This window comes from Alternaria metachromatica, assembly GCF_023757995.1.
Source record: "Alternaria metachromatica strain BMP 0045 chromosome Unknown scaffold_17, whole genome shotgun sequence".
Taxonomy (NCBI): Eukaryota; Fungi; Ascomycota; class Dothideomycetes; order Pleosporales; family Pleosporaceae; genus Alternaria; species Alternaria metachromatica.
In genome coordinates this window covers 150,117-174,806 of record NW_026055508.1, presented here as the reverse complement: position 1 = coordinate 174,806, position 24,690 = coordinate 150,117, and the positions used below count along the sequence as shown (strand labels likewise).

General features: G+C 52.5%; 9 protein-coding genes across 9 annotated transcripts; 7 read left to right on the top strand and 2 right to left on the bottom strand.

Annotated features, from left to right (window-relative positions):
- Positions 1–40: 40 nt before the first annotated feature.
- On the top strand, positions 41–1,752 carry J4E83_007069 (uncharacterized protein; the record flags this gene model as incomplete). Its single annotated transcript, XM_049333975.1, has 4 exons — positions 41–877; positions 930–1,226; positions 1,288–1,379; positions 1,431–1,752. The coding sequence occupies 4 exons, from the start codon at positions 41–43 to the stop codon at positions 1,750–1,752; spliced, it is 1,548 nt and encodes a 515-aa protein (XP_049186786.1).
- A 1,554-nt stretch (positions 1,753–3,306) lies between these two features.
- Positions 3,307–3,752, top strand: J4E83_007068 (uncharacterized protein; the record flags this gene model as incomplete). The annotated part of the gene is made up of 2 exons (XM_049333974.1): positions 3,307–3,460; positions 3,523–3,752. 2 exons carry the CDS (start codon positions 3,307–3,309, stop codon positions 3,750–3,752), a joined length of 384 nt encoding a protein of 127 aa, XP_049186785.1.
- Positions 3,753–5,901: 2,149 nt separating this feature from the next.
- J4E83_007067 (uncharacterized protein) lies at positions 5,902–7,960 on the top strand (the record flags this gene model as incomplete). Its single annotated transcript, XM_049333973.1, has 4 exons — positions 5,902–6,104; positions 6,156–7,131; positions 7,193–7,266; positions 7,312–7,960. The coding sequence occupies 4 exons, from the start codon at positions 5,902–5,904 to the stop codon at positions 7,958–7,960; spliced, it is 1,902 nt and encodes a 633-aa protein (XP_049186784.1).
- A 2,841-nt stretch (positions 7,961–10,801) lies between these two features.
- J4E83_007066 (uncharacterized protein) lies at positions 10,802–12,583 on the bottom strand (the record flags this gene model as incomplete). The annotated part of the gene is made up of 4 exons (XM_049333972.1): positions 10,802–11,046; positions 11,111–11,237; positions 11,288–11,932; positions 11,996–12,583. The coding sequence occupies 4 exons, from the start codon at positions 12,581–12,583 to the stop codon at positions 10,802–10,804; spliced, it is 1,605 nt and encodes a 534-aa protein (XP_049186783.1).
- Positions 12,584–13,840: 1,257 nt separating this feature from the next.
- On the top strand, positions 13,841–15,089 carry J4E83_007065 (uncharacterized protein; the record flags this gene model as incomplete). Its single annotated transcript, XM_049333971.1, has 4 exons — positions 13,841–13,863; positions 13,928–14,065; positions 14,118–14,215; positions 14,269–15,089. The coding sequence occupies 4 exons, from the start codon at positions 13,841–13,843 to the stop codon at positions 15,087–15,089; spliced, it is 1,080 nt and encodes a 359-aa protein (XP_049186782.1).
- A 28-nt stretch (positions 15,090–15,117) lies between these two features.
- J4E83_007064 (uncharacterized protein) lies at positions 15,118–16,791 on the bottom strand (the record flags this gene model as incomplete). The annotated part of the gene is made up of 2 exons (XM_049333970.1): positions 15,118–16,146; positions 16,198–16,791. 2 exons carry the CDS (start codon positions 16,789–16,791, stop codon positions 15,118–15,120), a joined length of 1,623 nt encoding a protein of 540 aa, XP_049186781.1.
- A 403-nt stretch (positions 16,792–17,194) lies between these two features.
- J4E83_007063 (uncharacterized protein) lies at positions 17,195–17,737 on the top strand (the record flags this gene model as incomplete). The annotated part of the gene is made up of 1 exon (XM_049333969.1): positions 17,195–17,737. The coding sequence occupies one exon, from the start codon at positions 17,195–17,197 to the stop codon at positions 17,735–17,737; it is 543 nt and encodes a 180-aa protein (XP_049186780.1).
- Positions 17,738–20,050: 2,313 nt separating this feature from the next.
- On the top strand, positions 20,051–21,602 carry J4E83_007062 (uncharacterized protein; the record flags this gene model as incomplete). The annotated part of the gene is made up of 3 exons (XM_049333968.1): positions 20,051–20,713; positions 20,764–21,425; positions 21,473–21,602. The coding sequence occupies 3 exons, from the start codon at positions 20,051–20,053 to the stop codon at positions 21,600–21,602; spliced, it is 1,455 nt and encodes a 484-aa protein (XP_049186779.1).
- An 874-nt stretch (positions 21,603–22,476) lies between these two features.
- Positions 22,477–24,376, top strand: J4E83_007061 (uncharacterized protein; the record flags this gene model as incomplete). The annotated part of the gene is made up of 4 exons (XM_049333967.1): positions 22,477–22,791; positions 22,848–23,114; positions 23,165–24,200; positions 24,255–24,376. 4 exons carry the CDS (start codon positions 22,477–22,479, stop codon positions 24,374–24,376), a joined length of 1,740 nt encoding a protein of 579 aa, XP_049186778.1.
- Between the last annotated feature and the right edge of the window lie 314 nt (positions 24,377–24,690).

Below are 24,690 nucleotides of genomic sequence, written 5' to 3'. Positions count from 1 at the left end.
TCTCTTCAACTCTCGGACGAGGAATTTGGATCGGCTCACGATGGACGACGAACACCAACAGAGGCGTGTTGGAAACCAAGGCGCTGCCAAACCGAACGCGACCGAGGACGAACCACTGCTTGGCCGTTCTTCGTCCTCATCACAGGCGTCCCAGCAACTGCCCAAACAGCTTACTACACGTCACGCGTTCGCCGTTCTTGTCACTCTCCAAATCGGCTCAGGAATCTTTGCGTCGCCAGCTCAGGTCGATAGCAATGTACCATCGCCCGGGGCTGCTCTCCTTGTGTGGGTCCTTGGTGGGCTGTTATCATGGGCAGGAGCAGCATCCTTCGCTGAGCTTGGTGCCGCGCTGCCATTGAATGGCGGAATGCAGGAGTATCTGCGCCATATTTATGGTGATACTGCGGCCTTTCTGATGGCATGGGTGTACATCCTGGGTGTGAAGCCGTCGTCAATGGCTATTCAAAGCATCGTCATCGCTGAGTCTATAGGCTCCGTCACGTCCAGTACTGGCGAGTTACCCGACACGAAGATTCTCAAGCTCATGGCTGCCATGGCCTTTATCTCCATGGTGCTGCTCAACTCCATCAATACCCGATTTACAATGCGACTGAGCGAGTCATTCACAGTCTTCAAGCTGTCCACAGTGGGGCTGATCGTCTTGAGCGGCATGGTAGCTGTGGCTGCACATCTGATCAATGCGAACTCTTCGTTTTCCGGGCCGTCCGACTGGTACTCCCGCAACTGGTTCCAGACTAGATCGACAGTGTCGGATGGCCAGACCATCGATTGGGTTTCCATGGGGACCTGGGACCGTTACGGTCACTACTGTGCAGCGATTTACGGAGGACTATGGGCATACGATGGATGGGATAACGTGAGTGTATGGCCTTACTGACTCAACAGTGTGGTCTGACAGTGTGTTCTAGGCCAACATCGTAGCAAGCGAAATCCGCGATCCAGGTCGTGCGCTTCCAAAAGCGATCAAAGCTGCAATGATCGTCGTTCTCAGTTCATTCGAACTCGTCAACGTCGCTTACTACATCCTTGTACCATGGGATAAACTGAGCAGCAACAACGCGGTAGCTGTCGCTGCTGCCACCTCTCTTTTGGGCAGACCTGCAGGTATTCTCGTTACTACCCTTGTCGCCATATCTTGCGCAGGGTCTATTACGAGCAATGTCTTCTCAGTAGGCAGACTAACAATTGCTGCATCGCAACGTCATGTACGTGTTCCTGTACGGAATGCATGTGAGAGATATACTAACGTCGTACCCCGACGTGCAGTACATACCTGCAGTGTTCAGCAAGCGAGGACTGCCGATGACGCAGAGGGCTGAAGCAGAGAACAGCATTTTATCCAACCTTGACGCCCCAATGTAAGCCACTCGGGAACCCAGGGTCTGCCAAGACACTGACACGCGTTACAGCTATGCCAACTGTTTAGCCCTGGTCGTTACCCTTGCCTACATACTGGCAGGTAGTTTTCGGGCACTTTTGACTTTCGTTGGGATGGCTGAATGGGTCTTCTACGTAAGCACAGTGGCTGGGCTACTTATACTTCGTCGCCGAGAACCGGAGTTGGACCGACCCTATCGTCCGTTCGTCGTCCTTCCCATCATCTTCGTTATTGTCGGTACTCTGGTGATCCTGCGATCTGCTCTCTTTGCACCGGTGCAGAGTGGAGTTTTGGTGGGACTTCTCGTAGCCGGCGCTCTGATCAGCCGATTACGGAGCATCCAAAGCTCATGAAGATCGACCGACGAATCTGGAATCTACAACGCATGCACCCGCAGGATTCTGCGCCCGGTTTCCAAAGACCTTGAACGGTGTTGCGCCTGCAGCATGGTTCTCTCGCTCAGCTGTCTAAGTATAGCCGGACCAATCTCTCTGATCTAGACGGTGGCAAAGCACAAAGTTCGATTGATCCACCAGCCCTCATGGCTCGGGTAAGATGGATGTGGAGCTGACATATGGAACCGATGCGCTAAGCAAGGTTTAATTACCTAGCCCAACGGCAGGCTACCTTCCCCGCAACTTAATTCTGACTTCGGTGCCGGCATCAAGCATGATTGATCCACATGCTGTCAATTTTACTCTGCTAACTCTGTTTGTGCCTGCCAGTCACTCATCTAACACTATATCCGGTGCCGCATCCGACCCTTTGGTAGTACTACCTCGAGTTGCCCTGGCGCCGGGTCATGCGGGTTACCCAATCAGACACATATGGCTAATACGGCGCCATATACGTACAATGGTCGACGTCCGTCTTTGCCGGACATCAGCACTATGACGAAGCCTTAAGGCGAACGAATATACTTTTCGTAACGAGGCATGATCCCGAGACCCACGAGGCGACAAGACCCGACCGTACGCTTGCGTTGTGACAGCAAACCACACCGTACCTTGCAGGACGATACCCATCTCCCAAGATCGGGTCCCAGAGCGCTTCTCGATGCGGAGGCTGTCTATCTTAATCAGCATCCACACAACCCGTATTGCTGCATCTGATGCATGAAGACGCGGTATAATGAGCAAAAACTCATCACTCATTTTATCCACTCGCCGTTGGTAAGCAAAGAAATTTCCCAATTAGTGATGTGACAGATGTCACAAACTTTCTTTCGGGTCACGATGCTGCAACTACACTAGCTAGTGGGTCATCAGCGTGAGGGTTCACAACACACGCTCACGCCTAAACGCATCGATCCCCGGTCCATCGCCCTGCTCGCTCCTTGTAGAGCGTCGATCGTGACTCAGGACGTCCAGAGTACGAGCAAGCGACATCGTTTGGAGTTGCGGGGAAGCTCTTGGGCATCGCGTAGCTGCATGTCTTACAGCACATGCAAAGAATGTATGGCACTTCCGAGGAAGATCAAGGAAAACCATACCTCCTCGGGCCACTGGGTAAAGAACCTTTATCGATTTTATTGAGGAATGCAGAGCCTCGTCGTTGGCATTGGTGGAGGTCCAGTGTTTTCTTATTGCTCTGCAGATGGTTTTGGGAAGCAAAGAGCCGAGACGGGACTCGGAGTGTCGTACAGCGTCCTGCTGCGACCTTGCAAGGCACATTCCACGTTCAATGAACCGGGGACGAGAACAACCGCAATTTAGGATACGAGAAGACGGACGGAGATACTCCTCGGCACTACTCAGTCCGCCAAGCGAACGGGCCTCGAAGTAATGTCAACGAAGAAGTATAAAGAAGGCAGACTCTGGACTTCAAGTTGAGCATCCACAGCATCAATCATCATCTCAGCTTCTTACCTTCACTCTCTACCAACCAAACAACTTCCAACCATCAACATGCGCTTCTCCATCCTCGCCTTCGTTGCCGGTGCCGCCGCCGCTCCCTTCGCTTCCACTGGAACAGAGCCCGTCTGCCCCGATGGCCTCTACAACAGCCCCCAGTGCTGTGCCACTGATGTTCTTGGTGTTGTCGGCTTGAACTGCGCAGTTCGTAAGTCTTTGCCTCCCATTCCTTCCACTCATACACGAAATCATGCTAACGTTGCTATCCAGCCGCCACCACTCCCACCAGCACCACTGGCTTCATCGCCGGCTGCGCTGCCGCTGGCAACCAAGCCAAGTGCTGCACCATCCCCGTTGCCGGCCAGGCTGTTTTGTGCCAGGACGTTAGCCCCGGTGCCGGCGCCCCCGGTGGCGGATCTCCCCCCGCTACCACTCCCTCTCCTGCTCCCGCTCCTCCTGCCGAGAGCCCTGCTGTGCCCTCCGGTTGCCCTCATTACTAGATCAGAAAGTTGGTGGTGAATCAGTGGGGAATTGATGGTCGAGGCGAGTAAACATGGAGCCAAACTGGAAGACATAGGGGAAAGCACACATATAGCTGTAGTCATCGTCAATACAATCTGCAGTTGTAGTACCAGTCTTATATTCCAATTCTCGCGTTTTGATTGATTTGATAATATGTGACGCTGCTGCATCGTGACGCAGCGTGTACTATGGTGGTTGATGGTTGTCGTGGAATGCGGGGAAATGAAGATCGCGCTGGGCGGGTGAATCTCCCGGCGCACTGCGACCGTTTCGAAAGGGGAAAGTGGGTCCCTAACTAGGGGACGTGGGTCGAAAGGCGATCGCGATTTTGCGCTCTCGTCCGTCCCTCTTCAACCGTGCTGCCCTCTGTCGAAACCTCTGTATGCATCGCGCTCATGCTACAATAGAGCTACTCCAGAGTATGTCTAGAGCGTGCATACTCAAACACGGCGACCTCATTTCGTTCTCTTCGACGTGCAGCCTCGTCGGCCTCACCAAACCTAACAGCCACCACGTGTCAAAACCATCCGAGCGTCGACGCCGTTCGCAAACACAGTTTTGTTCATTCCAGAATGTCACATGGAAGGACTTCAGCTGGCACTAGGGGCTACGTAGCGCACCACCAGCACGTTGGTGGCTGCTGACGTGGATATTTGCCTTGTGTTGTCTTCTCGCCCTCGGGATCCGTGCACCACGCTTGATTGGTTGATACAGTAGCTGAAGCTCTAGGGCTGAAGCTCACCATGCCCCGCGCTCCAACGCAGGAGGACTGCACTCACAGAGTCATCTGCTGGTAACTTTGTTGGACCATTGAATCGTCGCACCATGGCCTACAAGGTGCTTCTAGTCTCTTTGCCATTTGCAGGCTCAGCGTTGTACCTCGCGTATCTACACGCAACCCTCTCCCGAAAGGTGCAGTGCCGAACGACGCCTTACCTCCAAGACAAGTCCATCTCCATTCCTAGCATCGCACAAAGGAGCCCGGAAGACTACATCGTTCATCATGAGTGCGCGCGTAAGACAGTCGCCAGAGAATCTTTTGGAGGTTCAAAACCAGAAGAGCTGCTGGTGCCGTTCCTCCGACACACCATGGCTATATTTTGCACGCGTCCTCCTGCATGGGGTATCTGGCATATGATCAAAGACGCTAAAGATAGAGAGTCCTTCAACGCAGCATATATCCGCTCCCTCCGATTTGCACCTGGAGACCGCGTCTGCGGGGTTTACGTGGTGACTTCTCGAAACGGCAAGCGTGTTACCTTGACTCTGGATGCACCTGCAAGTTACAGAGGGCCATCTGTTGAGGGTCTTCTTGTAGTTGAAGTCAAAGAAGAAGGAGGCCAGACTACCTTTATCAATCACACGGTAATGTGGCGCGAGAAGGGGAAGGGAAGCGCTGGGGTCTTGGAGGGGAAGTTCGGGAGGTGGATGCATGCTTTGATGGTAAGAGGCCTTGTTGAAGGAGGCGTGCAGCAACTATGTAAGGATATTGAGGATAAGAAGCGAGTATGAAGAGTGTGAACCTGCAGGAAATGACGTTCGGTCATGCTACAGTGGGAAGGTACTATGCGACGTTGCCTTGGCACGGCACGACAGCTTTTTATTCGACCACACCTTCCAACTCAAGGCACCAATGTTACCTGGAATACAATCAAAACCGTCCCGATACATCCATATCGGGAGTGTGTGGCAGGGGCCAAGGACGATTGATAGGCTGCGAGCTGTTTCGCCCCAACACACGTGGGTAAGCTGCATCAACCGCCCCCATTTTCGGTTCCCGATGTGGTCGCACCTACCTGCAGCGACATATGCATAACCTGGAAGCTCTTCCGTGGAGTCTCCTTCATCCTCCAGTCCTGGTCATGCCTAATACCCGTTACCATCAGATCGTCCATCATGTCGGGTAGCCTCGAGGTCGCCGCGGGGATCTTCGCGATCATCGGTGTAGCCGATGTTGTTGTACGAATGGGAAGGGAGGTTCATGGATTTCTACGCGACATCGCAGGTGCGCCAGAAGAGATCGACAGACTTTGTACCACCGTCAAAGAGACTGCGCTACTGGCCGAAACCGTGAAACAACTTCTCGATACCCTGGCTTGTCGGAAACAACCCAATGTGACGAATCACATGGTAGCGCTTTTCGAATCTGCGCTCAAGAGCTTGCAACGCGAATTACAAAACTTGAGGATACTAAGCGCGAGATTTAGGAGTGGCGGCAAGACTTGGAGTAGGGTGAAGTACGTTCTGGATGAGCGGAAGATCAGCAAGATGTTCAACAATCTGGAACGGTCAAAGAGTCTACTAGGCAACTCTCTGCATGTTGCAAACAGGTACGCATCTCGTCGCATCATTTGATGACGTTGTTTTGACAAGGCTCCTAGGCAAAGATCAGACGATCAACACCTGGAGCTACTGCAAAGGCACGACACAAACCAAGCCACGTTGATTCAAGGACAAGAACTTCTAGGACGGATGTCGGTCTACCACTACCAGGAGACCAAGCGGACTTCGAAGATCTTGGCAATCACTCACAAAGAGCAAGTGAACGAGCACCAAAAGACCCGCGAAGTCCTATCAGAAAAGATTGGCGATGCCATAGCCGCTGAGTTCGGGAGGTATCGCATACCTCGCGCCGAGAGATGGATGAAAAACATCTTCTTCTTCGGTGAACGTCGCGACATGATCATGGCGTATCTACTTCTCGTCAAACCGCATCTAGAAGCAGCGTTCAGAAATCTGCTGATCGATGGTATTGACCGCTTTCCCCCACACTACGTCGATTGGCTGCGGTACGAGTTCGACCACCTTGTAGCATCAGCAGCGCAGGAAGAAGCAACGAGACACAGAGGAACTTCCGCAACATCTTTCGACCGATGGCATTACTCTGAGGAGACGATGCCACATCATTCTAGGGTATCTGGGCGTGCAATTGAAGAGTCGAACACCATTTCAGATACACCGGAGGCAGACTACGCAAACCTTTATCTCAGCGCGCCGGTGATCGCGGGCCAAAGGGCATATACACAAACTACTCCCTTCGGTAGTCTACGTATACAGTCTCCCCGACGAGCGGTCAAAGCCAAGTTTAAACGTCCAAATAACGAGGCCAGTTTCACGTTCACTTGTGGTATTGGCCAGTCAGTCCACGCCATTCACGCCCACTTCCTTCGTAACGCAGCCAATGCGTCGAATCCGGGGCTCTGCGCTCAACTCAGTGTATTCACATTGGCTGAGTCCGAGACGCATTACAACCAGCTTTTTGCATCTGCTGGTGTCGAAGAGATCGACGACGCATTACGGAGAGGCGTCGTCTCTCCATATGAGATTAACCGTGAAGGAAGAAATCTATGTCTATATGTAAGCTTTCACCTAGGGGTCTCTAATACAGTGGCGAAGGAAGCTGACTTGCATAATCTAGTATGCTGCAGAGAACACACGAGTAGATCTGCTCGACTATTTGGCAACCCAAGGTATCGGAGTATCGAACCTGAAGTAAGCAGCTCCAATACCCTGCAACCTTTTTCTAACATCCACCAGCCACGACGTCAGCATAGTCGCAGGTCTCTTCGTGCGCTCAATAGTTGATGACGACCGTGCCCCGTTCGAAAAAACCGTAGATTACATCATCCCCCAAGTATACGAGTCATCTTCATTCCTCTTCGAGACGACAATGAACATGCTGCTCTGGGACTACTACCAAGGACGACCGCGCTCCCTACTACGACAACAGATACAAAGATTGCAGCAAGAGGGTCTCATTTCGGACTCTGTAGTCATGAACGACGACCCGTGGGACTGGCCCTCAGTATCAAGCATCATGGCTCCACTCTTCGAAGTCGACGCTGCGTACATCAACACGATTGGTAGTCTTGGCCGCAACAGGATACAGCGTTGCTACCGCGTTATTGATCATGGAAGTAGTCCAGGAGATCCGGTCGCTGTCGAAGAAATTGCAAATGCGTTGATAAGAGCGGGTGTTGATGTGCATCACCGCGACCATGACGGTCTGACCCCAAGTATGTATGCCAGACGCTGTGGCGCATGGGATGGATGGTGCAGCGCACTCGCGACGAATGGACTGCGCATTGAAGATGTTGTTAGAGAAGAAGATGCGGAATGGCTCTTGGATGATGGTTGGAGGAATGTCATGAAGGAAAAGCATGGGGAGCTCGCGGTCACGGGGTAGGGGGTACTGATTATCCCCTCTCAATCCTGAGGATATGGTATTACAACGACTATATCTAGTAGGCAAGTTTTTTAGAGTTGTCATTCTCATGTATGGAGTAAATGAATCTTCTACTGTAGATGTTATTAAGCGCATGAAATGATGCAAAGGGAGACCAACGACAAGAATCATTTGCGCATACATTCAAAAGCTCTACGAGGGCAGTCAAAAATGCTACCTGTATCTAATCGCTTTCCAGTCTAACCTACTGTGGCACTAAAGCCTTCCCACAGTTCCCGTTAGATAAGAAAAGAGGGTCATAGTCGAAGTAGGGGTCGAACAGGCCGTTGAACGCCACATTATTCTGGCTGCACGTCCTCCCATTTTCGTATGTTAACAAACGGCACCCGTGTGAGTTGAAATACGATGCGCCACACGTCATGCTTGTTATACACGCGACGCAGCAGTCGTAGGCAGTGGACGCGCTGGCTGAGCTAATTGACGTTCCTGCTCCAAAGTTGCCGTTGGTGATCTTACGTCCATTGCTTGTGCTCACGATATTTTTTGTGGAGCAGGCAGCGTAGACGGTCGGGCCGGGGACTTCAGCGACAATAGTGGTAGTTGAGGTGACTGTGGTGAAGACCGATATTGTGGAGGTGGAGGTCACTTCTGTAACAGATGTGACAGTGTTAGTGACAACTGCGTCAGCAAGGAAGTCGGTGATGGTTGCTGTTGCAGTGCTGGTGACGCTGTTGGTGAAGGTTGGTGTAGGAGCAGTGATGGTACTCGTCTTCTTTGCAGTGTCGGTGCTAGTCTTTGTAGTTATCACGGCTACGATGCCTCCGCAATAGACGTTGACTGGGTATCTCTTTGGTCCACCTCTGACCCAGTCCTTAGTTCCTCGAGCTTGTTCGGCAACGGGGTCTTTCTTTTCGAATTGCGATGATTTGCGCCTCTTCATCGAGTTGGGGATCGTTGACTGAACCGGAGTGAAGCCGGCGGATGCTGGAATAGTTGTAGTCGAGATAGTGGTGCTAACAACTGTGCTGGTGACCGAAGAGGTGATGGTTGTCGTCGTCTCCTCAATCGCAGTGGTTGTACTGACGAATGTTTCCGTGACAGTATCAGTGATCTGAGGTGCGGTCGTCGTCTGGGTATCTGTAACTACGTCTGTTACAGTATCCGTGACTGGTACTGGAGTAACAGTCGTGGAAGGCGTGCTGGTGATCCATAGTTTCGCCACCAGAGGGATGGTCAGATACCGCGAAGTGGTGGGAACTGGGTTCCTCGCGGTGGGCCCGAGTTTTGTTTTACAAACATTCAACACGGTTTTGGTGCTGAGGGTGCCGGTTCCCAGCGCGAGATCTGAACTCGCGCAGACCCAAAGAACAAGAGTAGTTAGCTTCATGGTGAGGAAAGATGCTTGAATGTGTGATCTTCAAACAGAAGGAATTGGCGAAGATCTGGAAAAAGTGTGCCTCTGCATGCATCTAAATACTGCAGTATACCACACCCCAATATGACTACCAGTGTTCTCGCCATCTCTAGCATTGCTGTAACTCTAGAGTTTTCCATGTCTAGTGATATGCCAGCAAGCCACCACAAAAATGGGCCATACTCAGCGAGATTCAGTTCAATGTGGCATGCATCTAGCAAACCTCTGTCCAGAAGGGCACCATTTTCAGCCGCAGTCTCGCGCATTAGCCCAGCCATCTTGATGTAGAGTAGCAATGTCCAGCCAGCCTCGTATAGCCTTGTCTATCGATTCCATGTCTAGAGCGTGCAACCCCGCAAAGTAGGAGGCCTGAATCAAGATCCGCCAATCGCCAGCAATGGGTTCTCTCCGAAGGCGTCGCGCTTCTACGCTTAATTGCAGGAACAGTGCCTGGGTGCCCTGTATGCCTTGCTTTTGGAGGTCTACACACGGGAATGGCACTGATGTGGTATGTGCGTGGATGGTGAATTGGCAGCTAACCACCATGGTGCGATACAGCGAGGAATATGAAGTGGTAGGCTTATTCGTCCATTTGACAAGCCAAGACATGCGTGTGTGGAACGATGCCTAAGCTAGCCATGGGGTTGCTGATGCCAGATGCGATTCCATTCAAATCCGGTCCTAGCGGAGGCCTAGATCGCTCGATTATCGATTATGGGCGTGCTGCTTTTGAAGGACATTTTGGCCGCGCCGTGACAACGAAGAGTTGGGGTATAAACTACATGGGGGGCGCATAGGAGTCTGGAAAGGAAGATCTGGGGAGACGTGGGAGCGCTGTGAGCGCGCGTCTGTGCTGGCGCAGGGGAGAAATACATGATGTCATCACTTCTCTCCAATCGCGATCAGTAGTCACATTCGTCTTCCATGTCTAAACCACCAACTCTCAGCTTCGATACGTACTGTTAAGCGATGACAAAATCCTGTACTCTCTGTTCCAAACCCCGCGACGTTCTCGTGCGCTGCCAGATCGACGAGTCGCAAAAATGGCATTTCGTCTGCCCTGGCGCATGCTGGAAATCGGTTTCTGGTGGAGTTGAAGACGCAAAAGGGATGCAAGAGGAATACCCATATTACCGTTACGGGGGCATGGTGAGTTACTGGCAGATTTGAAGGAAGGAGAGGCGGCTAATGTGAGGTCGTGGGTAGTGGAAGGATAGAAGTGCCGATGGGCCGGTTAGCGCGAAGAAACCGAAGAAAGTCAAGGAGAGGCAGAAAGAAGAGATGAAAGCGAGGGAAAGAGGCACTGAGGCTCAGAGTGGAACATGAATAATACAATAGGTAGGCAAATATGCTCGTTCTTTCATCGGATGTGGTAACACGCTAACCATGGCAGCCCTATGACGGGGCGTTCAATGCCGACACCAAATTTATACACTATACCGGAACTTCCTGTTGTGGAAGTCGGTAGTATCCTCAATGGAATCCACATCGCTCGAATTAATGCCTTGAGCGTGTGAGCTCTCCGCTTCTTCGCGATCGCGTTGGGCGTTCCGACGTAAGAGCAGGGCTCGCAGACAGAGCGCTAGCACAACTTGGGAGACTGCGCATCCCAAGATCATCTTTACACCGGTCTCGTATTTTGGCGCTTCCTTCGCCAGGAAGGCTTGTGGCCCTGAAGTAGGTGATGTTAGTAACCGCGGTTTTGAGATGGGGTTTGACGATGTGGTGAGGCTTACCGATGATGTTACCAACACAATAACCCAGAAAGACAAACGCGGTGCTAGTAGTACGCTTGGTGTAGCCGCCTACGTTGGATGCCGGAAATTGAAGCGCAATCACCAAAGAGCCAACGAAGGCGCCAATCTACCTTTGTTAGAAACATTTCTGCAGAGCGACAAATGGTGAAGACGAACCATGTAATAACCCGCCAAACACCCAGCCAGATTAGTGCGTGGAAGTTGCCAGATCAGACATGCGCCGATGATCGTTGGACAGAGGTAAAGAGCCATAATGTATGTGCGCGCGTTCGGCAGTCGAGAGGCGAGAAAAGGGCCTGTGAAAACCCAAAACACTTGAGCGAAGCCCTGCGGGATGCCATACAGTGTGGTCTTGAGCGGATCACCTCCCGCTGCGTCCTTGACAATGAGCTTGCCGAAGTTCGCAGTGCCACCGTTGATCATTTCGTTGAGCGTGACAAACAGAAAGAGTATCCAGATTTGCGGGTCCGTCAAGGCCTCCCAGACCTGAGGCAGTTTGATCTTGCGATTGTACACTCCGGTGCGATTGCTGGCGGCGCGCGCGATCAGGAGGGCCTTCTCTTCGACAGAAAAGCTCTTGGCTGTCATGATGTTGTTCGGTAACCTGAAGAAGAGGACTACAGACCATAAGACGGTCATACCTCCACAGATGATGTATATGATCTTCCAGACGACGAAGCTCTTCGCATATCCGGCGCCGTAGAAGAGGATGCCCCCGACGGCACTACCGAGGCCGTTGAAGCAGTAGAACGTACCCGCTCTTGCGGGTTGTTGTTTTCCTACGTACCACATTCCGACGATCTGCAACAGTAAAGAAAAAACGTCAGTGTGTGTACGGCATGTAACCTGAAGAGCAAGACTCACCATCATAAACGCGGGCGTCACAACACTCTCGAAGACACCCAACAGGAAGCGCATGACAGCGAAGCCCGCGAAGTTGTGCGTAGCAGCTGTAAGTAGCATAATGGAGCCCCAACAGAAGCAGAAGAGCGACACCACTCGGCCGGTTGGAAAGTGCTGCGCAAGGTATGCTGATGGCCATTCAGCGAGCAAGTAGGCAAAGTAGAAGATCGACGCCAGCCAGGAGTACTGATCACCGGTGATGCCAGTAGTCTCGAAAAGATCGAAGACGGCGGAGTAGCCCATTGCTTGCTTGTCGATGTACTGGAGGAAATAGGTTCCACATAGTAGTGGTAACAGCAACAGGTCGACTTTCCTGGAAACGCGCTTGTTGGCTAAGTCGTCTTCAAGGAGCTCAGCCATGTACTCCGGTGTGATGTTGTGTTGCCTGAGGAACAGGTTCGCTTCATCGAGGTCTTCAACTTCACCCACAATAGCGCTTTCTTGCTTGTGAAGGGAGTTCGCGTCCATACTGCTGAGCTGAACCTCCATGTCTTTTGACATGGTCGGTGTTTTGTCGTCGCATTTCGTGGTATTCGGCTCCGTCGACATGGCTGAAAACGAGGGTCGACAATCAACAGAGTGAGTGATCTATGCGTCGGGGACAGCCATACGAGGATGCTTGCAGTAGAGCTTTAACATAACTTCGGATGAGATACCCGCGTCGAACTACCCCGCGACATCAATCATTCAATGCAAATGAACGGAACCCATGCAGGATTCGATAAGAACGCGTGATAGCGGAAGACAGGCGGCCGATCGCATTGCCCAGAGGACATATCCGGGACTCGTTGCTACCTTGTTATCAGGGTGGGCCAGTATTCGCCTGCAAGCTGGTATCAAACCTGGATAAGGATCGAAGAAGTGGATCATCGCCCTGGTAAGTGACCTTGAAAGGATGCAGCAGATTTGTGAACATGCCATCGCCCGGCGGCAATACTTCGGCAGTGATAAGGGAGTCGCATGGTAGATGTCAGATACCGGTAGCGCCCCGCGGCATTCGTAAAGTGGTGGTCGCAAGCTGGGGTCGCATCCTAGTGACCACCAGTACCCGTTAGCGGCTCCGCCATACCTGCATCGATTGTGCGAGAGCTCCGAAGACGGCATCGACAATGCTGATACCGAGCACAACGTTGAGCGATATGTGGCTGCCACTAGGTAGCTACATGCTTGAGTCATTTGGATGTAATTGGCACAGGTTATGGGAAGACTTCGTTAAGACTGAGTGATGAAACTTCGACTTCCGGTTTCGAGCCTGAGAGGGGGATGCCGACTGTTTCTGCAGACTGCACGAAAGCCGCGTCTAGTTATTCATCGCAGCCTGGAAACTAAGCTCTCCTAGAACATACATGTATTTCGGATACAGATACGCTTCCCCCAATTTTCGCTGTTGGATGTCCGTGAGGTTTGTGAAGATGGCGCGATAGCAGTGAGGACAGGAGGATTCGGTGGACGGTGCAGCTGCAGCCGAGGTCTTCGCCCAATCGAGCGGCACCGTCTTATCGATATGCGTGGACAACGAGAACCCCAAAGAAATCACACTTTTTGCTCCATACAATGGAATCAACAGAATGGCGGGCACGCTCAAGCCTTCCAGGCAACAACTGTCAGTAGCGTTGAGTTCCCCGGCGGAGAACTCGCGGCTCGGGCTTGGCATCGATGCTGCATATCCGACCCGACTACTTAAGCCAGACGGGCCTAGTGAATGCTTGTGCGCCTCAAGGAAGCGTCCCACTCCTCTTGAAACCTGAGAAGAAGATCTTCGCCTTTGGAACATTCACGGAAAGCTGGAAACATTGCAACTAGAAGATGCCTAACATCATCGTAATCGGGTACGCTTCGTTCCATTTCCCGACAGCTATCAGCTCGGTCATACTAACGTTTCTTGGTGTAAAGAGCAGGCGTCTCCGGACTGACCTCAGCGTATTTTCTCTCTAAAGACCCAAGCAACAGAATTGCGGTCGTAGCCAAGCATATGCCCGGCGACTCCGACATCGAGTATGCATCACCATGGGCCGGCGCAAACTTTATGCCGTAAGTAGACGCGAACAACTGGGTACACAATCAGCTGATATATGCTGTCCAGAATGTCTTCAGAACCACAAAGTCTTTATGAACGTAGAACATGGCCGCAACTGGAAAGACTAGCAACAGAAGTGCCAGAAGCTGGTATCCACCTGCAGAGTAAGCAAACTCTCTCACGGCCAGACCACAGTAGCATACTCAAACAATAACAGAATGCCGCATCTACCGCCGAAAGCAAGACATGAAGAAACTGCAAAGCGGCGGCGCCACATCCTTCAACAACGTCTTTACCGAAAACCCCTGGTGGCGCGAACTAGTCGACGACTATCGCAATCTCTCCCCCTCCGAGTTGCCATCAGGAATGGCATCAGGCAGCGAATTCGGCTCTGTGTGCATCAACCCAGCCCTCTACCTCCCATGGCTCGTAGGACAATGCCGCGCAAACGGAGTGGAATTCCATCGGAAAACTGTATCTCACATATCTGCACTGCGGTCTTCGGGAATAGGAAACTTCAAGCCAGACATCATCGTCAACGCGACTGGGCTATCAGCCGGGAAATTAGGAGGTGTAGAGGACAAGACTTGCTACCCGATCCGCGGCCAGGTCGTCGTAGTAAGAAACGTAGCACCAGCTATGGTGTTCGTATCCGGCACGGACGACAGCGAAGACGAGGCTTGCTACATGATGACGCGAGCAGTTGGCGGTGGAACAGTCCTGGGAGGCACCATGCAAAGCGGAAACTGGGAGAGTCAACCAGATCCTAATATCACTAGTCGCATCATGAAGAGGGCTGTTAGTCTATCGCCTGATCTGACGGATGGGAAAGGGCCAGAGCACCTTGATGTTATCCGGTATGGTGTTGGGTTGAGACCGGGAAGGGAGGCTGGTGTCAGGCTTGAGAAGGAGAGGATTGATGGGGTTTGGGTTGTGCATAACTATGGGCATGCGGGATGGGGATACCAGGGTTCGTTTGGATGTGCGGAGGAGGTTGTGAGTCTTGTTGGTGAGATTGGGCTGCAGGCTAAACTGTAATATTGAGCTAGTAGCGGAAAGATCAAAACTACTGCTGAGACAGTTCAACCTTGGACCACCAAAAGTCGCTCTCCTCCTTCGCATACGTGTCGTCAACCATAATAGCCGGCTCACCGATGGTCTGCCCACCGATCAACTCCTCGTTATCCCTCCCAAAGATCATCACCTTTGGATCAGCTCTATTATAGCTCTTCCATTCCGTTCTGTTCGCATACGTGCCCTCGAGTCCATTCGGACTGCCAGTACAAATGAAACTCGTGATATACGCGTGCAGAACCCCCGACAACTCATCTTGACTCTTGGACTTGGAAATGAACTTCGGGTCTCTCATTTCATAGAACATGTTGTCTGCGTGACGAGCTCCATCGACGATGTCGCGTCTCATTGCCCAGTGATAGAGATATACTGGCACATCCTGGCTGGCGAAGAATGCAGTTTGACGGACTGGAGCGACGTATGCGTAGTGCGCGTAAGCCGCTTCGATACGCTTGTACATGGGACCAACACTGTGCTCAAGTCGCGTTTCTTTGTATGTAGAGTCCGGTACTTCAGTCGGGTCAGGGTACAACTTGTGTATCGTTTGGATGTCTTCGTCGCTCATCTGCGGCAGCAAGGTTCTCCAGAAATCCAGAAATTCTGAGGACGTCGACGTCTTCTTATTGACGTATAGCGAGCCTTCGTTGCCTTGGAAGCCAGTCATGATGGGAATCTTGTACCATTTGCCCGTCCGCCATGCATCGATTGGACGGCGTCGGATGATCTCGTTGTCGATTACCGGTTGGAACGCCCAGCGTAGACTGGGGTTGTACTTCTGGAATACCTTGGTCTGAGCCTTGGCGATGGTGGAAATGGGAAGTTTGCGTAGGAAGCTGAAGACTTCCGACTCTGGTAGAGTTGAAGGACATTCAACTTCTTCCAGAAAGTCTTTGAACTGCATCTCGTGGATCTCTGCGTCGGGGTTGCGGACAGCGCGGGATGTCGGAGCGCCTGACTCAATGATGACACGATGAAACTTGGGCTTTACACCCTCCTCATAGTTTAGAAGATGATGCCCTATCTAGACGAACGTCAGTAAGTTTGATCAGGGCATCCAGCGGCTCAAACGTACCGAATGCGCGCCGGCCGAGAGCCCTATGAGCGTTACATTGTTCTTGTCGCCACCGAAGTGCTCGATGTTCTCTTCCACCCAGTCAAGTAAGCAGATCTGATCCTTCAAGCCCAGGTTGAGTGCGCCTTCTGCAGCGCTCAGCTTTGATGGCAGGAATCCCAACGCTCCTATGCGATAACCGAACGATACTGCGATGAAGGGCGACTCAGACCATCCAACCATAGACGCCGTATCGTGCATCGCAGCATTTCCTCGATTGAAGGCTCCCCCATGAAGGTAGACTGCAACTGGTAGCGCAGTCGCTTTGTCGGGTTGAGCTTGCCGGAAGACGTTCACTGTGAGGCAGTCTTCACTCTCCTCTAATTTCGGTCCAACTATCATGAGCTGCTGTGCTGGAGCTCTTGGGCCGAAACTTGAAGCATCTATAGTGTCTTGACTAGGTGCTACCTTTTGTGGTGGTCGGAATCGGCGTTCACCTGTTGGTGGTAACGCATAGGGGACTCCTCTGAAGGCTTCAACGGCCCGTGGATAGTCGCCCTGCAAGGTCGTACCTAAGAGTGTACCCTGTGTAATTTTTACTTCCGGTCTCGTCATTGCGATAGATGCTGTGTCAATTGCTAGTGAGTTATCAGTATGCAACGAGGCCAAGCCAAGTCATTCGACATACCTGTGAACTGTAAATCGTATGCTCAGTATGTCAAGTGATACCAGTGCTCTGAACTGTTTGGATATGTTAGTCTAAAGCTGACGTGGTACTCAAATGCCGATGTCAATAGATAGCCGTTGGAGTATGAGCACCGGCATCGGCTAATGCCCCACCCTGCTATCTGGGGCCCAGCTCGCTGCGGGTACTGCGGGCAGCGACCTTCCGAACGTGCATACCTATCGCAGGGACTACCCGTCGGATCTATTCGGTCAGTTTGACGTAACACTAGGAGCGGCTCGGCGTTGATAAGGTTACTAGGCATCTTCCCATCAATATCGTTCAATTGCATTGATGGCACCCGACCTATCCCTACCACCTCAGGCCCCGGAGCTCGGTCGATGCGGCGACGAATTCGACTGGAATCGCGCCGCGTTTGCTGTCTACACCCTTGTCGACGGGGTATCACTTCAAGATGTCGCCTCGACTCTTGAGAAGCAGTGGTTAGAGCAGGGCAACGAGGATCATCTCGTTCGACCTGCCCCTTCCACATCAGAGCTTAAGACACTCCTTGAAGTCTTACAGGCTCACATAGCCTTGGAAAAAGGGGCAGACAGCGAAACGGATGAATTAGAGTGGTGGCCGACTGCGTTCATCGTCGTGGTTCGAAAGGACTGGAAAGAACCTGGAGGGTTGCTGTTCGTGTTCGCAGATGACGAGAACGATTACAAACTGGACAAGTTCTTTTTCCAGGTCGATGATGCGTACATGATGCTTTCGAGTCTGAGCTTCCAGGACGAGACTGAGGCTGGAAGTAAGGAGGTATACGCCCAAGGGTACTACGATGACGCAGAGTGGAGGAGCTACCCAGAACTTCCGCAACCTCACCGACGATGAGACACTCACTGATGAGAGACATCGCAAGTATTGTGTACCGAGGAGGCGTACGGCTATAAGCCCCAGAGTGAATGGAAGGCTAAGCTGGTCACTGTTCTGTATCGTATTTGGTCCGCTGTTAGACCAGCAGCTGGTGATGTTGTCATTGCTACGAGAGTTTGCGCATGCTCGGTATCGATGTACAAAGCCTACTGTATAGGCAGTTTCGGTATAGAAGCATTGCCGCCGCGGGCGCCAGGACGCGCCACGAACTGGGCTCGCCGGAGAATGTACTTTTCCTGCGTCGACAACGCTCACGAAATTGTCGGGCTCTCTGTAGGGTACCACCCAGTCACACCATCGCTGTTCGGTGTCCGTCGACAGTGGGTGGAGATGATGATGCGTTTGTTTCCAAGGTCGCGCTTGGGTGGACAGCACCTGCCCAAAGCTGGCGCGTTGCCGAGGCCCAGCCAATCCATCCAGGCACCTCTATGAACGAACATTATTCTAACAATCAACGACACTAAGTGTTTCGTGAACGTACTCCACACAGGGACCGCCGGATATTCTTGCTGCTGTGCTAATACAGTTTGCGTGTTACCACCTTGAGGATAGACTGCGTAACGGAAGGTATGCCGACAGCTCGTGAACTCGACGAGCTGCAGCTGATATGCAATAGCTATATCGAAAAACCTATTCTTACCCTCTGCACAGCCTACTGACTCAAGACGAGTAGTTTGGTGAAGTTTTGACGAACTTACAACTTATGTTTAGTCGGAATGGTGATGTTGCTATACATAGGTCTCCATGCAGCGGCCCCGGGGGGCTCTGCTGGTCGCTCCTCTTGTGGGACCCACTGAAGCTTCATGCAGTTGCGGATAGCTCCATTGGCGTCGATAGCCAACACAAGCGCCGGCACCGTGTTGAGATGGCACTGTTCCGAAGATGGGGTGATGCGGCGGTTCTTGAAACAGATGATGGTGATGGTGTTAAGATGAGCAGAATTTGAGGTATCAGCGGCATGTTTGCTGCATGCGCAGGATGGATGCTGGGTTGCGTGGATGGCATCTTCGGTACAGACCACGATGCACCAGGCACGAAGAAGTTGGTGGCGGTTGTATGAATTTCTAGCTCCGATTGCCAGTTGCTTGTAGTTCTTGAGCCAGTGGCAGAGTCTAACGTCAGCCAAGCTGCACCACCAAACGCCGTTGACATGTTCAATTGGGTGGAGGGGTAGACCCTTAGGGCTTTCTCTCGCGTGCGCACAAGGATGGCGAGTCGAAGGATGTATTCGAGCCTGCATACTATCCCCGTCGTCAGAATAAGCCCTAGGAGAGTTGTTGTTACCTCGTGAAACTATCGATTCCAAGGGATCCCGCTGCGGTTGGAGCTGTACTCGCATGTGAGCCAACGTCAGTCGAGCAGTCACCGGCGGCAATGTAGACGCAGACACCAACCAGCGCATAGACTAGGCCGCCCAAATAAGGACCCTTCACATCGGGAGTAGGAGATGAAACATTGCTTGGAGCCAGTGATAAAAAGAGCAACCTCAGCGCTTGCGGAAACGTTCAACAACCCGCCTCGCATCCTGTCTCGTGGCATCCTCCCAACCTCAAGGTACGGGCATGGGATCATCGTCCACGCCGCAACACTCTGGCCGCACTCCTTGCACACACGCTGTTGCCGACCTTTGATCGAATTCGCTCCACGTCATTGGCTACACGTCGGTAATTCCTTATTATTAGTCCACGCGTCAAATGAAGGTTGGAGGTGTCGAGGCTGTTTGGAACCGCTGGACAGCGGCCTAGTCCCCTTGTCGGCAAGCCTTGCGCGCACGCGCCTAGCCGCTCTCCACCACCGTCCTGAGCCCCTCCAGCACGCTGAGGTCTTGAAACCTAAAGACCCGCTGCCTTTGTCACTCTGGCCGCCCGTCGTCCGCCTGATCTTGGAAGAGCTATCTCTTAGCCCCCCGAAACCCGCCCCCTAACGGAGCCCTCCCCACACCACCGAGTCGCGCCTGCCGCCTGTCAAGCCGCACCTGCCTGTGACTCGTGGCCCAACGTCACTCGTGCCTAAACCCGAGCGGCCTCACACTCCACCGCACCTCACCTCCTCGTATTCCTCCCCCTGAGACGTCGACCGCGCGAAAGACCGCCTCTTTGATCCGGCTTACGGCAGCGACCCACTCTGTTGGGACCCAAGACGATTGACGTGCCACCTCAACACCACTCACTTCCCTCGTTATCTCCGGGGCCAGCATCGGTTCAGACTCTGCGGGAGCCAACGTAGATGCAGTCGTTCAACAACGGGCCTTCGCCTCACCCACAGCCAAACATGTCGTCCCCCGCGCCTCTGCTGCGACCACCCATCCCCGGCGCGCGCCCGGGGAGGAGGGGACCGCCACAGCTTGGTCTATCCATACCACCATCACCGAACGCACGACCTGTCACCAACGGCGCAGGCGGCGGCATACCGACCCTGAACGCGCCTCAGCCCCGTCATGGGCCGAAGCTAAGCGTCGTTACTCCCATGGGTTCCAGCAATGCACCACAGGAAGGACGAAACGCACGAGCTCTCCCGCCGCTTATAACGCCAGGGCAAGGACTGTCAGCATCAGGCTCGAGCGACGCGAGTGCACACTCAAGATCGGGTAGCTTTGGCGAGGTGCAAGCAAATGGCTCTGCTTCATCATACCATGCGGCACTGGGTTTTATGGGGGTGCAAAAGGCCACAGATCCCATTTCGGCAATATCACAAGGAGGAAGTGAGGGCGCGCCTTCCATGGAGCGTGCAAACAGCAGTCAGCCTCTACCAGATCTAGATGCCATGGCTATAGAGAAGGGTCGGCCATTGGAAGTGGACGACCTAGATGACGCAGCCTGGAGAGCGGCGAGCGCACGAGGCATGATTGAGGAGAAAGGCAGTTTAGGAGAGGGCGCTGGTGGCGCTGTCACAAAATGCATACTAAAGGGCGGAAAGACGACATTTGCGTTAAAGGTATGCATGGTCTCCAATGCCGTCTGAGACTCAACTGACCCGTATTTCAGATCATCACAACGAACCCCGATCCCGATGTCAAGAAGCAAATCGTACGAGAATTGTCTTTCAATAAGAACTGCGCCAGTGACCACATCTGCCGCTACTACGGTGCCTTCATGGATGACAGCACAGGGACCATCAGCATCGCTATGGAATTCTGCGAAGGCGGATCGCTCGATGCAGTATACCGCGAGGTCAAGAAGCTTGGAGGCCGAACAGGCGAAAAGGTCCTTGGCAAGGTGGCCGAGGGTGTGCTGAATGGACTGACCTACCTCCACTCTCATCGCATCATACACCGGGACATCAAGCCGAGCAACATCCTATTATGCCGAAATGGCCAGGTCAAGCTCTGCGATTTTGGTGTATCCGGAGAGTTCGGAACCAAGGGAGACGCCAACACTTTCATTGGAACGTCATACTACATGGCACCCGAGCGCATCACTGGCCAAAGCTATACGATCACCAGTGATGTATGGAGTCTAGGTGTTACTCTACTCGAAGTCGCGCAGCATCGCTTCCCGTTCCCTGCCGATGGAACCGAGATGAACCCCCGCGCTGGTCTTATTGATTTACTCACCTACATCGTTCGGCAACCCATTCCCAAGCTCAAGGATGAGCCCGAAAGTGGCATCAAGTGGTCAGAGAACTTCAAGTACTTCATCGAGTGCTGGTATGTAACCCTCTTGCATAAAAGTGAATCCCTGCTAACCTTTACAGTCTTGAGAAGGACTGTCCTCGCAGAGCCACCCCCTGGCGAATGCTTGAACACCCGTGGATGGTCGAAATGAAATCGAAAAAGGTCAACATGGCACACTTCCTCAAAAAAGTGTGGGACTGGCAGGATTAAACGCGCTACGATCCGATTGCCAACTTCGACGCGACTCGCTGCGAACTTGCCTTCGAACATGACGAGGCACGATGTTGTGGAACCCACACTTTCTCACTAGCCTCGAGCGGCTCAGACTGTACCTTCTATTCATACACTTGGTCACATGCTGGCCATCGGACCAAGATTACCTTTCCCGAGAACAGCTGTACGCGGAAACAAAACTTTGGATCTGGAGCAGGGACTGCAACTTTGTCGATAGCCTTGAGAGTTGCTTGATTGAAGGAGGATTACGCCTAGTTAGGTAAAGGTGCCTGGTGGACATCAGGGGCATTAACGGCGTTTGAAGGGCTCATGTCGTATACAGCGGCCTTTGCAGAAACAAGATTTAGGTACGACTGAATGTCAAGATTGCATATATGAAGACTCTATGCACGATATCAAGCACTCTGTGATCGTGAAGATAGGATGGAGGACTAGGTAGTTCGTTAGCCACTATTAGGCCGGAAAGCAAATCGTTCATCCAGTTTCAAAAGAGCGATGCTTCATCTTGCATGAGCTGTTTATAAAGTTCTATCTGCAGAACTTCGACGCGCATCCAAAACGGCCTAGCGCCAAGGTCCGGTCCGACGCAGCTCCCGGCGCCGATTGCTGCGCTCGAGGCTTGGAGTCATACCAAATTATTTACGCAGCCGCACCTCTCACTCAGCCGGTCCATTGAGCGACTAAAAGACGACAGCAGCTTCCTGTATTACGGCTACCTTCGTATACGAGTACTGCGACATTCTCCACACCCCGCCAGTCGCTCCTTCCTCCCAACTTACCCCTCCAAATACCCCACCATCGCACACGAGAACCACGCGAAACCCCCCAAGAGAGCAGACAAACCGCCAAAATGCCTACCATCGGTGTGGATAAGGCGGCCCTCTTCAAGGAGCTAGGTCGGGAATATACCTACCAGGAGTTCGACGACCTATGCTTCGAATTCGGTATCGAGTTGGACGAGGACACAAGCCTGAGCACCAAGCCAGAAGACCAGGCGCAACCACCACAACTCAAGATTGAGATTCCCGCAAATCGCTATGACATGCTATGTTTCGAGGGTATCGCCATGAACCTCAAGGTCTTCCTTGAGAAACAGAAGCTGCCCAAGTGGACTGTTACTGCGCCCAAGGGAGGAGAGCTGCAGGTGCTCGACATCAAGCCTGAGGTATGCCGAATGTCTGGAAAGCGGTAGCGAAGTTGTGCTGACTAGTCGCTCTATAGACCAAGCAAATACGAGAACTCTGCTCAGGTGTCATACTACGAGGTATCAAATTCACACAAGAACGATACGACTCCTTCATCGCGTTACAAGACAAACTACACTCCAATCTGGCACGTCAACGGACACTTGTATCCATCGGAACACACGACTTGGATACGATTCAGGGCCCCTTCTCATACGAAGCACTACCGCCAGAGCAGATCAAGTTCGTGCCCCTGAAGCAGGACAAGGAAATGAACGCAAAGGAGCTCATGGAGTTCTACGAGGTCAGTAAACATAAGATGCCCATTTGTAGCACCATTCTGACCCTGAGTAGAAAGACAAGCACCTGGGACGCTTCCTGCACATCATTCGCGACTCGCCTGTATACCCCGTAATCTACGATGCGAACCGTACCGTTCTCTCCCTTCCGCCCATCATCAACAGCAATCACAGCAAGGTCACACTGGACACAAAGAACGTCTTCATCGAGATCACTGCGACCGATAAGACAAAGGTTGAAATCGTCAACCACATGATGGTCACCATGTTCGCTGGATACGCGGAGTCGATCGAGCCTATCAAGATCAACTCGCCCCACAATGGAGAGTCAAGAGAGTCGCCAGATCTGTCACCGCGGCAAATGCAAGTTGAGGTGGACTACCTGAACCAGGTCACTGGCCTCACCTTGTCACCCGAGGAGATTTCGAAACTCTTGTCGCGTATGGGCCACGACGTCTCACCGTCTCAATCCGACAAGAACATCCTCGACGTTTCGGTACCTGTTACAAGAGCGGACATACTGCATCAAGCGGATATCATGGAAGATTACGCCATCGCATACGGCTTCAACAAGCTGCCGCGAGTGTACCCAAACAAGACTGCTGCTGTCTCAGCGCCATTACCCATCAACAAGCTCGGTGATATCGTCCGGATCGAGTCTGCGTCATCGGGATGGACCGAAGTCATGCCTCTCATCCTCTGCTCGCATGAGGAGAACTTCGAGTGGCTGAACCGGAAAGACGACGGAAAGACAGCAGTGAAGCTTGCGAACCCCAAGACAGCGGAATACCAACTCGTCCGAACATCGCTACTACCGGGTCTGCTCAAGACAATCAACTCCAACAAGCACCATTCAGTACCAATGAAGATCTTCGAGGTCAGCGACATTGGTCTCGTCGATTTGGAGCAGGAGAGGAAGAGCAGGAACGAGCGCCACTTCGCAGCCGCATTCATGGGCAAGACAAGTGGCTTCGAGCAAGTACACGGTCTGCTGGACAGGCTGATGCTCATGCTTCGGTCGGCATTCCTTACGCGCGAAGACGGACTAAAGAACGAGCAATTGCAGGGCTACTGGATAGAAGAGGTTGATGGTAAGTGGATGAGTTGCGCATCAGAAATGGTGCAAATATACTGACTGGTCACAGACCCGACCTTCCTTCCCGGGCACTCAGCGGCTATCAAGCTCAACCTCGGCGGCAAGAACCATACCATCGGTGTCTTCGGTATCCTGCACCCGAGTGTGCTGCAAAAGTTCGAGTTGCCGTAAGTCGCTTTCAGCTTGTCTCGCAATGTAGTTGAGATGCTAATTATCGTACAGATACCCAGTGAGTACGCTAGAGTTTAACCTGGAGATCTTCTTGTGAGATGCCACGCCAAGGTCGCCTTGCCACATAGTCGTCGCCAAAACTGCTTTGGCGCAATAGTTACCTACAACGCATCCACAAATTAAGATGTCATGATCGAATTTCGTCCAGATCACAGCAGTACCATCTTTTGATCCCCAGACCTGGTCTTCAGCGACACGTAAACGTCTCCCCATAGTTTCTAGCAGCACTGATAACGGAGCTGCTTCGCATCAAC